The sequence below is a fragment of the Oncorhynchus masou genome, chromosome 28 (genome assembly GCF_036934945.1).
Source record: "Oncorhynchus masou masou isolate Uvic2021 chromosome 28, UVic_Omas_1.1, whole genome shotgun sequence".
Classification (NCBI taxonomy): Eukaryota; Metazoa; Chordata; class Actinopteri; order Salmoniformes; family Salmonidae; genus Oncorhynchus; species Oncorhynchus masou.
This window is the reverse complement of record NC_088239.1, coordinates 76,743,417-76,755,632: the sequence shown is the minus strand read 5'-3', so window position 1 is coordinate 76,755,632 and position 12,216 is coordinate 76,743,417. Positions and strand designations below refer to the sequence as shown.

General features: G+C 40.5%; 1 protein-coding gene and 1 long non-coding RNA gene across 2 annotated transcripts; both read right to left on the bottom strand.

The window, feature by feature from the left end:
• LOC135518317 (uncharacterized) lies at positions 1–5,152 on the bottom strand. Its single transcript, XR_010452140.1, has 4 exons — positions 4,914–5,152; positions 3,121–3,379; positions 2,854–2,949; positions 1–2,288 (listed from the first exon to the last, which is right to left on the bottom strand). It is a non-coding gene; the product is annotated as an uncharacterized LOC135518317 (long non-coding RNA).
• A 4,119-nt stretch (positions 5,153–9,271) lies between these two features.
• On the bottom strand, positions 9,272–11,786 carry LOC135516923 (zinc finger protein OZF-like). Its single transcript, XM_064940991.1, has 2 exons — positions 11,497–11,786; positions 9,272–10,882 (listed from the first exon to the last, which is right to left on the bottom strand). The coding sequence occupies exons 1-2, from the start codon at positions 11,690–11,692 to the stop codon at positions 9,729–9,731; spliced, it is 1,350 nt and encodes a 449-aa protein (XP_064797063.1). The 5' UTR covers positions 11,693–11,786; the 3' UTR covers positions 9,272–9,728.
• Positions 11,787–12,216: the final 430 nt, after the last annotated feature.

The window sequence follows — 12,216 nt, the reverse complement described above, 5'->3', positions numbered from 1 at the left end:
TGATTTTAAAATATATATTTGACCATTTTAATTGAAAACAAGCAAAAATTAGGTACTTCAATTGTTACCAATAAATTATATGATATTGATATAGAAACAGCCAAATTGGACCTTTAAAAACAAGAATTCTTTCAAAATTCTTGCCCAATCAGGACAATCACCTGAATAACTAATCAAGCGGTCCTATGTAGCTGATGGACAAAGTATTAATGTGTAGTTCTGATATTTTCACATTAATTAGGTGTTTAAGGAGTTACACAACAGAAAAGAAAATAACACATGGTAAATGATTGAACACAGTCAGAAATATACAACGTCTCCATGACAATGTGGGCTCATGAACATTGACTAAGACTTACAGCAAAATCTCCAAGCATTACGACAGATATGCCTCTCATTTCCTACGAGGCTTTCCAGAAACTCACCCGAGAACTTTTAACCCTACTGAATACATCCATGTTGTTCCTGATGTCTGAAAGCAGGAAGTTGCCCCACTGTGAATGAATGATTATATCACTGAGTCGACATCACAGCAGCATTATGGCAAGCACTCCTGTCTCTACCTCCTTTCCTACTTCTGAAAGTGCGGTCAGAAGGTTTACGAGACTGATTGCGTGTCACTGCCACACCATTACAGCTATGGTTTTTGTAGTGTCTTATGTCAGAAAAGCCCTTTCCACATCTCTTGCAATAATAAGGCCTAACTCCAGTGTGGACTTGCATGTGGGCTTTGACGTTGTTGGCTTGGCTGAAACCTCTCCCGCAGACGTCACATTTGAATGGCTTCTCTCCCGTGTGGACTCGCTCATGCCTTTTGAGATTGCTGTTGACTGAGAAAGTCTTGTCACAATAACTGCATTTGAAGGGCTTTTCACCTGTATGGGTTCGCTCATGTCCTTTGAGAGCTTGCTTAAGAATGAATTTTCTTCCACAGTATTTACACTCATGGGGCTTCTCTCCACTGTGAAGTTTCATGTGATAGTCCAAAGTATTTTTATAGGCAAAGGTCTTCCCGCAAACAGAACAAGAGTATTGATTTTGTCCTGTGTGAATTTCTTGATGCTTTTTCAGAGTTAGCATGGAGCAGAAGCCATTCAAACATACATCACAACTGAATGGCTTTGTCAAGGTTCCAACTCCCCCAGGAATGTTCTCTCCTTCAGCTGTGTGCCATTTTATATTGTGCTGTCTCATTTGGTAATTGTAAATAAAAGTCTTTCCACATAGGTCACACATAAATGGTTTGGTTGCCCCATGACGGTGCATGTGAGCTTTTAGGTCGGTGGACTGAAGGTAGCTTTTCCCACACACTTTACATTTGTAAGGTCTCTCCCCTGTGTGAAGAACTTGGTGTCTCTGAAGGTTTGCTTTATGGCCAAAAGCAGCTCCACAGGTCTCACATTTAAATGGCTTCTCCCCTGTATGGATTACCTTGTGGTTTTCAAGGCTGGATTTAGTTATAAAGCTCTTACCACACTCTGAGCATAAGTGCGGACGTTCACCTGTATGTCTTCGCATATGAATACTTAGGTCATAAGACAGTCTGTAACTCTTCCCACATTCAGCACAGCTGTGTGGTTTTTCACCGGTGTGGGTTCTCTCGTGCCCCATAAGCGCGGCCCTTGATGTGAAACCCTTTCCACAAGTCAGGCACTTGAACGGTCTCTCCAAAGCATGAACAAGCCGATGTTGTGTCAGATCTTTCTTGGCAGGGAATATACTGTCGCAAACTTTGCAACTGAATATTTTTTCTCTGTGACGCACCATGTGATGTTCGAGCTGCTTGGACATTCTGAATGTTTTGCCACATTGACCACAAGCGAATGGCCTCTCTCCTGTGTGAATTAGCTTGTGACGTACCAGCAAGCGGTTCAGGTTGAAGACCTTGTCACAAACATCACACTTGAAGGGTCTTGTGTGACTTAGCTTGTGAGCTTCCAGTAACCCCTTCCTGGTGAAGGTCTTCTGACACACATCGCACTTGAAGGGTCTTGTATGCGTTAACTTGTGAACTCTCAACAACTCTTTCTTGCTGAAGATCTTCTCACAAATATCACACTTGAAGCGTTTGGTTTCTTTGGATCGTGTCCCTTTAGTAGTATTGCTGTTTTTCTGGCTTTCATGGCCATCTCTCTCGTTGCTCCCTGGCAGAGCAGCTCTCATATGCTCAACGTTGGAGTCAGTGTCTCTTGGGGAGAGGTCTGTATTCAGTCCATCTGTGTCTCCCAGAGAGGAGTCGTTCTCCAATGAAGACGTCTCTGTGGGTTTACTGCAAACATTTGCAGGACCTAAATATAAAAAGGAATAAGATGACACACATTGTAAAACTATGGCCCAATTTAAGAGGACATAAGAAAACAAAGTTGTCCAAAACCAATTTGGTTAATTAGTCAAATAAAAATCAACCAATAGATGACAATATTTTGCAACAAAACGAACACAAGTGTTTCTTGGACAAGTTCAGGTAATCACTCACCGTTTTGGTTCCTAGTGTCCTGCTGAATGCTGGAGCTCATTCAGCAGGACACAACGGGGTGCAACATTTGATTCAACAGAAACAGCGATGTTCTGAACGACCATTCCAAGAATGTTGTGATTAAGTTGGCCCAGAGGGTGATTGTTTGCGGCACAAGTTTTGCAATTTGAAACAGCCACAAATTGATCAGGCCAAACCCACTTGACCCACCAAACATAACTAAAAGATTGATTAAATGCACCATTCAGGGAAAATATGTACAACCCATCACGCAGCCAACATACATTGAACTAAACCGTAGACAACATTTAACTAAATTGAATGCACCCCTGGTTTGTCAACAATTATTCAAATGAACACCAACTTGGGGATATTACCTGCACGGACTGATGCTGCGTTAGTGACAGGGTTTGCTTGACTGACATTCCCTGGCAATGCTGAACCCACTGTCATTCCAGGCAACACTGGGAGATCTAAAAGTAACATGCAATATTACATTGAAATATTTACAACTCTTTTCCCTTTCTTTCCACACAATGTGTGTGATGTAAGTTGATAAACAAAACTATCAAAGATATAGGGGAAAAAAAACAAGTTAACTAATTTGCTATAGACAGTAATGACTGTAGGTCTATAACACTCACCAAGTGGTTTAATTGCAAAGATGATTCCATTGTGCAGAACATGGGTAGGTCCTTTCGGTTCCGCTTGTGCCTCTACTTTAGCTAGAGACATTCTATAATGTTCAGCCTTCTCAGTTATTGTCTTCATATCTTCCTCCATCTGCTCCACCTTGGTTTTCAGTTTCCCATTTTCATTTTGTAAACGTGAGGTGGTCACTAGGAATAGTTGGCAGATTTTACGAATAGCCTCCCCCATCACCAGATTCATCATGGTGCAAAGCTGTAGAGAAATGTTAAAAAGTAAACTGATTAGCTAGCTACTACACTGAACAGAAATACAAAACACAACAGGTATAGTGTTGGTCCCATGTTTCTTGAGCAGAAATAAAATATTCCAGAAATTGTGCACAAATCTGTAAGCATTTCTCTTTTGCCAAGATAATCCATCCACCTGACAGGTGTGGCATATCAAGAAGCTGATGAACAGCGTGATCATTACACAGGTGCACCTTGTGCTGGGGACAATAAAAGGCCACCTCCAATGTAATTTAAGAGAATTTGGCAGTACCACGTCAGCCCAGGACCACCAACACACATCTGGCTTCTTCACCTGTGGGATAATCTGAGACCAGCCACCCAGGCAGCTGATGAAACTGTGGGTTTGCACACGCAAACAATTTCCTCAAAAACTGCCAGAAATCGTCTCTGGGAGGCTTATCTGTGTGCTCGTTGTCCTTACCAGGGTCCTGACCTGACTGCAGTTTGGAGTCGTAACAGACTTCAGTGGGCAAATGCTCACCTTCGATGGCCACTGGCACGCTGGAGAAGTGTAAAACACTTTCCTGTGGATATTAGACTACCTAACAGTATACAGCCAGCCACAGCAGAGGATGTGAAACCATAGCTACCTAGCAAGTTAGCAACATAGCTTAGGGCTTGCCAGAAGATGCTGTCCCTACCGTTACGCTTGTTTACACCGAGTTGCACTGAGGTCGAATGCAATCATGGTTACATTAAGACACCTCAATTCTGGGATGGGACATGCACATTATACCTTTATCCACACTGCGACATCGAACAGATTGAAATATTGCTAGTATAAAAGACCCCAAAGCTCATTCTGAACATTAACACTCGTCTCTTGATGTCTGGTTAAATTGGTAAGCACCTTGATAGGGCTTGGTTCATGCTCTCACATGGCCATATCTCAATGTTACAGCGCTTGTTTACGTGAGACAAAAGGCTAATAAACTATCGTGCAATGTTTGAACACCTGTATAAGCGTAACTCGGGAAGTGTAGTTTCGTTGGATGTAGGCGCCCAGCTGTATAGATCTATGCAAAACTGCTACAGTATGTACATTTGAAGGCATTTCTTTTTTAAATTCTCGCTGATTAAAGATAAGTCATTTTTCGAAAGCCATATTTACAAGCGATTATTGACGTTTCTAAACGTTATAACAGCGCGTCGGGATTGTTCACATGTAGTAGTGGGCGAAGCTAATGCCTGAAAACGAGGCGGTATTCTGCCTTCTCCCGAGTTTGAGAGCTAATGCCGCGTTCGCGTCCTAGTCGGAAATAGGAGACTCGGAAATTAGACTTGCAAACTGGTTTAAGTTACACGTGCCTCGTTCAAGTCGGAAATGTCCGAGTTTCCTAGTTCCGACTAGGACAAGAACGCGGCATAAGGTATAGCAGTAGTGGCGTTACCTAACAATTGAGAAAGCTAATTATCTAAAACTTTTGTTCGACGTTAACTGTAGTCACTACGCACCCGCCATCACGCTGCTCAGTAGAGTATTTGTAAGTGCTCACCTCTCTCTCAGGTTTACTGCAGTCGTTAGCGTCCGAGTGTTGCGCGTTTGAAAGATGGCTAATTTCTTTCATTACAGTCTCGACGACAAAAGCCATAATCGATGTTGTTTCTGACTGGAACATATTATAAGTTGACATTTTGCCCTCAGACTCATTCACGTAACGTTCAAATAAAATAAAATAGCTAGCATATTTTGTGTGCTACCGCTGTGAAGCAGGCAATAACAGAAATATTTGAAGAAACTAGGATTCTTCGATGACGTTTAACGGCGGTTGTTATCCAATAAATGTTGCATTACCGCCATCTACTAGACTGGAGTACAACTCCCTTATACTTTGCTTGAATTTTTAAAATAAATACAGACCCTGCCATTAACACTACACTCAGAAAAATATTTTAAAAATAACACCATTCTACTCCACTATTTTAAATCTATTTAGTCCTACCTTGGGCCAACAACCTGAAAGGATGGACACCACTGCTTAACACACCCTGTAATTTGTCTGATGTCAAGTCTTGCACACCCAAATACCTCTCTGCATCTGCACCACAACCTACATTTCGGAGACTTACATTCTATCCCCGCAGTACAGTTGATAAACATTGCTATAAATGCAAAAAATGCAATCTTACCAAAATATATCACTTGTTGGCCTATCCTTCTGTACTGGTACAGATCTACTACTCACACCACTCCTCTCAGGATCCCTCCCCCTTGACCCATCTTACTCTACTTTCTTCAGTCTCAGCATATGACAACTTCTGCACTACTCTAACCCTGGAAACCTCAACCGGCCTCTCTCGCATGGGACTTTTCTGATCCCCAGCCCCATGGGCACCCTTACAATTAACACATACCACTACTTTCCCCAATGCTACACATTCCTTTGTCTCTTGCCCTTCTGTTACCCATAGGAACCTCTCTCCGACACACTGCTGCCACATGCCCATAAGCTTGACACCTGTAACAACGTAATGTATTCAGCACAAAAGCTTGTACAGGATAACGTATGTATCCTAACATCACTGTCGGGCAAAGCCTCAACATAAAAACTCAAAAGAACAGACTCTTCTGTTTCACCAGTCACGCCACCCTGTGTGTAGCACCAAATGACGAGCATCACAAATACCAGGAATCTTCCTTTTCAGTTGGTCAACATTTTACATTTACTGCTACAGCAGTAATCACTCCTTTCAATGGTGCCCTTTTTCTTGAGAGCATAATAATTCACATTTCTTGCTCACCGATTCCACAGCACCCAACTCTGTTTTTAGCCACCCTGCAACCACAAATGGATCAGCCAAAAGGCAAGGGTCCACTTTTTCCAAAAACGTCACTCCTACTGTCAGACATATTTATCCTGATCCTCAGTGCAAGCCTTGGGCTCAGAGAACTCCACGCCGACCACCGCCGATACTTCGACCTCATTCACTACCATTTCTCCTCCTGTCTTCAGCTCACTCTGCTACTTTCTACCATCCTTCTTTAACAAACCATCCCCTTTTTTCCATCCTTTTTAACCAACTCAAGCTCACCCTCTTTCTCCCTCAGACCTTCTCTGCCTCGCTTTTTCCTTCCATTCCTCCTTCGAATTCCAATTATACGTCTCCTTATGATAATACTGCACTTCTCCTGACACGTCTTGTTCTTACCTTCTCAAGGGATGCCATTTAACCGGCTGTCACAATCTCTGTACAATCAGCACAAACCCTTCTGGATGTAGCGCTTAACAGTGTATCCCACTTATAAAGCAGCTGCTTCGTCTTGATGTTCTTCTCCGATCTGAAGATCACTGACGTCATGATTTGACCTCGTATTTTTAAAATATCCCAGTTGTTTTGAATTCGGCAAATGAGCGTTAATACGAATCGAGTTTAGGTTCACCATCTCTTAATTTCTTAAAATACTTATTGCAAAGATTTTTTTATAACTAAACCAAGATAGACCACAGCCTGTCGTTTCCAATGGGAACAAATTAGTCATAGTGGGCAGAGCCAAGCACGAGCTAGTGAGATCCTATTGGCCCATTCTAGCATCATCTGTATATTTCCATTATAGAACGCCTACTCTGAAGTGCGCTTGTGCAATAACTTAATTAGCCTTTGCACTCTTTCGAAACAACGCAATTTTTTACAACTTTGGCAAAGGGTAAAGTCTTCAAGACTTGGTCCACTCTGTTCATGGCATATTTCCGTTTTGGGAACAGAAAACTTGAGATCAAATGTTTCATTGTTGAGAACATGCAGAATCCATCTTCTTCCACTGCTGTTCACTGGGCTTCCTCTCACTACCTTATTTGGTAGTGAGTGGAAACACCAAGCAGATGCAATTCTAGGGGCTTTATTGGCAGGGAAACATACGTTTACTTTGCCAAAGCAAGTGAAATAGATGAACAAAACATTTACAGTAAATATTACACACACAAGTTCTAAAAGAATAAAAACATTTCAAATGTCATGTCAATATACAGTGTTGTAGCGATGTGCAAATAGTTAAAAGTACAAAAGGGAAAATAAATAAATATGAGTTGTATTTACAATGGTGTTTGTTCTTCACTGGTTGCCCTTTTCTTGTAGCAACAGGTCACAAATATTGCTGATGTGATTGCACACTGGTATTTCACCCAATAGACATGGGAGTCTATCAAAATTGTATTTGTTTTTGAATTCTTTGTGAGTTTGTAGTCCGAGGGAAATATGTCTCTCTAATATGGTCATACATTTGGCAGTTAGGAAGTGCAGCTCAGTTTCCACCTCATTTTATGGGTGTGTGTCTCATTGTTCTATCTGTGCTTCTGGCAAGAATAACGATGCATTCTGGGAATGGTCAGTGCCAGAGCCATAAGTTGTGTTCGAATACTACAGATAGAACAATGAGACAGATATTTCACTGGATGTATTAATGTGAAGCATCCGGTTAGCGTTTCCAATCACTACCAAATATGTGAGGAAGCCCACTGGTGGGCAGTGGGAGATGGATTTTTGGCAGCCTTTTGCAAATTTTCAATTAAACATTTGATCTCAATACCGTTTTCTGTTCCCAAAACTAGAATATGTTATGAACAGTGTGGACTAAGTTTTGTAGACTTTACCCTTTGCAAAAGTTTTTTTTAAATTGTGTTGTTTAGGAGTGTAAAGGCAAATTGAGTTATTGTACATGCACACGACTATCCTACCGATTCGTGCCATCCGTTTTGTCACTAAAGCCCCATATACTACCCACCACTGCACCTTGTATGCTCTCATTGGCTGGCCCTCGCTTCATATTCATCGACAAACCCCACTAGCTCCAGGTCATCTATAAGTCTTTGCTAGGTAAAGTCCCACCTTATCTCAGCTCACTGGTCACCATAGCAGCACCCACCCATAGCACACGCTCCAGCAGGTATATTTCACTGGTCATCGCCAAAGCCAACTCCGCCTTTGGCCGCCTATCCTTCCAGTTCTCTGCTACCAATGAATGGAACGAATTGCAAACATAACTGAAGCCTTAGATCTCCCTCATTAACTTTCAGCATCAGCTGTCAGTGCAGCTTACCGATCATTGCACCTGTACACAGCCCATCTGTAAATAGCCCACCAAACTACCTCATCCCCATATTGTTATTTATCTTCTTGCTCTTTTGCACCCCAGTATCTCTACTTGCACATTCATCTTCTGCACATCTATCACTCGTTGTCAATGCTAAATAGTAATTATTTCACCATATGGCCTATTTATTCCTAATCTTACTACATTTGCACAAACTGTATATAGATTTTTCTATTGTGTTATTGCCTGTACGTTTGTTTATCCCATGTGTAACTCTGTGTTGTTGTTTTTGTCACACTGCTTTGCTTTATCTTGGCAATGTCACAGTTGTAAATGAGAACTTGTTCTCTCTCAACTGGCCTACCTGGTTAAATAAAGGTGTTCCCTAACAGAAAGGGACTTCCCAAGGATTCCAGTTAACAGAGACAATTTTGGAATCCTCCAGAATAAGAGTCCTGTCCTGTTTACCTTGTAAACAAATAATCAGGGGGAAAATATGCACTATTGTCGATATATTTAATGCTAGTTATCATCTAAATAATTTAATGTATTTTTAAGCTATTGTGATTTCTTTTTTTTGGGACTATACACACATTTCTGGTAATTGTGTCGCAGTAAAAGTGGGGTCCATTCTACACAGGAGCACCTCTAGTTTCTAAATCCACCGTTTACACACCCAGGGTGGTTGAGCAAATGTTTTGTCCATTAATATTGGGAAATCTGCTTAAAGTCCTCCAGTCTCCCTTTCACCTCATTTAACCCCTGATTTACTTTAAAAAAGCTCATCTCAATAGGTGGTCCAGGTATGATGTGACATGACACAAGTGGGGGCCTTGCCTCTTTTATTTATTTATATATATATATATATATAAAAATGTATTATTGTAGCGAAAGAGTAATAGTCACATACAACAACAAACTTTTTACATTGCCAGGAGTCCGCCACAAACAAATCATATTGATTAATAAAAGTGCCTTTGTTTTTAATTGTATTTAAAATAGTGCCATATTAGTTAAATCAGATCATTTGTTTTGAAAATATGAATTTGACCTATAATTATTAGTAGTTGAATTAAATATACTAAATTCTTATCAATCTCATTTCTGAAATAAGTAATTATCAAAGCCATTCAATTGTACATGTTCTGTTTGTCAATCCAAAACATTACACTATAAATACAGGTAAAATATTTATGAAAAATGGTCTCCTTCTCCATTCCACAGAAATAACAATTATAATTCATATTCAGCTTGGATCTTTCCAAAACATTTGTACGTGTTCTCATTCATTAGGGCTATTCCTTCTATGAGTTCGCAGATGTCTTTTTAGACTTGATTTTAACTTCAAGTGAGTTCCACACAAATGACATTGAACTCCCTCCCCTGTATGAATCTTCATATGTGCTGTCAGGCTTCCCTTCAGACTGAAGCATTTGCCACATTCGTTACAGCGATGTGGTTTCTCCTCTGTGTGAGTCATCATATGCTTTGGAAGGCTTCCCTTGTCGCTGAAGCATTTGCCACATTCTTTGCATTGAAATGGTTTCTCCCCAGTGTGAATCCTCACATGCTTTATCAGGTCTCCCTTAAAGGTGTAGGCTTTGTCACATTCTTTGCACTGATGCGATTTCTCAGTGTGATTTTTCTGATGCACTTTCAGACCACCTGCAGTCGTCATGCATTTTCCACACACATCACATTTAAAAGCCTCCCCTGTATGAGTACCCATATGATTTTTCAGGATGGACTTGTGGAGGAAACATTTGCCACATTCAGTGCAGCAGTGTTTTTTCTCCTCTGTGTGAAGCTTCATGTGCTGGGTCATATGGTCCTTCCGGATGAAACATTTCCCACAAGTGTCACACATGTGTCGTCTCTCCTCACTGTGCCGATATTGCCGATGCCGTTGCAGATTACGTGCTTTCTCAAAGCATTTTCCACACACATCACATTTCAGATCAGGAAACTCACAGTTTTTTTTCTTTGGCTGTCCTGTTAGTCTCTCTTCACTGTGCAGATTTAGCTGATGCCTTTTCAGACTACGTGCTGCTGTAAAGCATTTCCCGCACACGTCACATTTCAGATCAGGCAACTCACTGGTTCCTTTCCTTGGCCGTCCTCTTCCTCTCTTTGATTTGAGAGGCTTTAATCCTGACAGTGGTATTCTACTCTCCACTCCATCCACGTTTCCATTTTCACTGTTGTCACTGTCTGGACTTACTTCAGAGGGGGGCTCATAGTCACTGGTTGATTCAGATTCTCTGTTGTGGCTCTCGCCATCAGATTCTGTTCGGTTCTCCACAGTTATGATGTTGAAAGAGTCCCACATAGACTCTTCGGTATCCGACTCCACCGGCCCCAGACCAGGGCTCCATTCCTGCTCGCAGTGCCTCTGCTCAGGAATAACCTCTTCAGTGAGAGTGAGCTGCTGGAGGTCTGGAGAAAGAATCAAATGTATTTGTATTTATTTAACTAGTTAAGTCAGTTAAGAACATTCTTATTTACAATGACGGCCTACCCCGGACAAACCCTAACCTGGACGACGCTGGGGCAATTGTGCGCCACGCTATGGGATCGAACCAGAGTCTGTAGTGACACCCCTTGCACCGAGATGCAGTGTCTTAGCTCAGGAGGCCATACACAAAATAAATGCCGAAATCGAAGAAATAGGATTACTTGACTGATTTATCGGACTGAACACACGAGTCCCAGTAAAATATAATACCTTTTCAAAAACGGATTAAATACTATTTAAGACAAAATGGCAAATAGAACACTTTTTTAAAATGCATTTTCAATGGACAATGGCCATATTTTCTTTGAATATTTCGTCGTGAAATTGGTATGCTATTAAATTGTAATTAAAGTAATTGTACATGCTTGCTAGCTAACGTTATGTAGTTAGCTAGCCATACTGCTTGCGTATCCCCCACATCGTCTATTGTTACTCGTCAGTATATGCTAATGTTCTAATCAAAGCCTCAAATTCTAATGATTAATATTGGGCTACACTGTAAATGCATGTCAAACAGAGACACGTCGTCACAAACCTGCTAATCTTTGCAATTTTATCTCTGGTTTGAAAACCAAATCCAGCAGTCTTCGTAGACGTGCAACCGCCCGCTTCAAACGGGAGATTTCTCCCTGGTACTCTGCTATCGTTGTTTTAACTACTACGGATATCTCCAGGGGAACTGCAGCTAATTTTGCATCGAGAACCTCATTAAGTAGCTGTAGTTTAGACATTCTGGGGAGAAAAATAGTGGGAGAAGTTATTGATTGTTGTGCTGCTCAAGAGTTGCTATAGCTAGCTAGTTACAAAAACTGGTGTGAAGTAGGCCAGAATGACTAAGTACTTCCAGGTCTGATTTTTGGGAATATTTCAGAATAAGAGTCCTGTATCGTATCAAATCAAATAATGTTATTTGTCACATGCTTCGTAATCAACAGGTGTGGACTAACAGTGAAACGCTTACTTACAGGCCCTTCTCAACAATGCAGAGTGATATATATATATATACATATACATATATATACCTATACATATACATACATATACATATATATATACATATACATATATATATATATATATATACATACATATATGCATATATATACATATATACATACATATATATACATATATATATACATATATACATATACATATATATATATATATATATATATATATATATATACATATATATATATACATACATATATATATATATAGGTTCCATATATATATATATACATATATACAT

Coding starts and splice junctions, on each gene's coding strand:
- LOC135516923 (XM_064940991.1), bottom strand. CDS start 11,692: ATGTCTAAACTACAGCTACTTAATGAGGTTCTCGATGCAAAATTAGCT. Junction 10,883..11,496: donor AAAATTGCAAAGATTAGCAG/GTTTGTGACGAC, acceptor TTCTTTCTCCAG/ACCTCCAGCAGCTCACTCTC.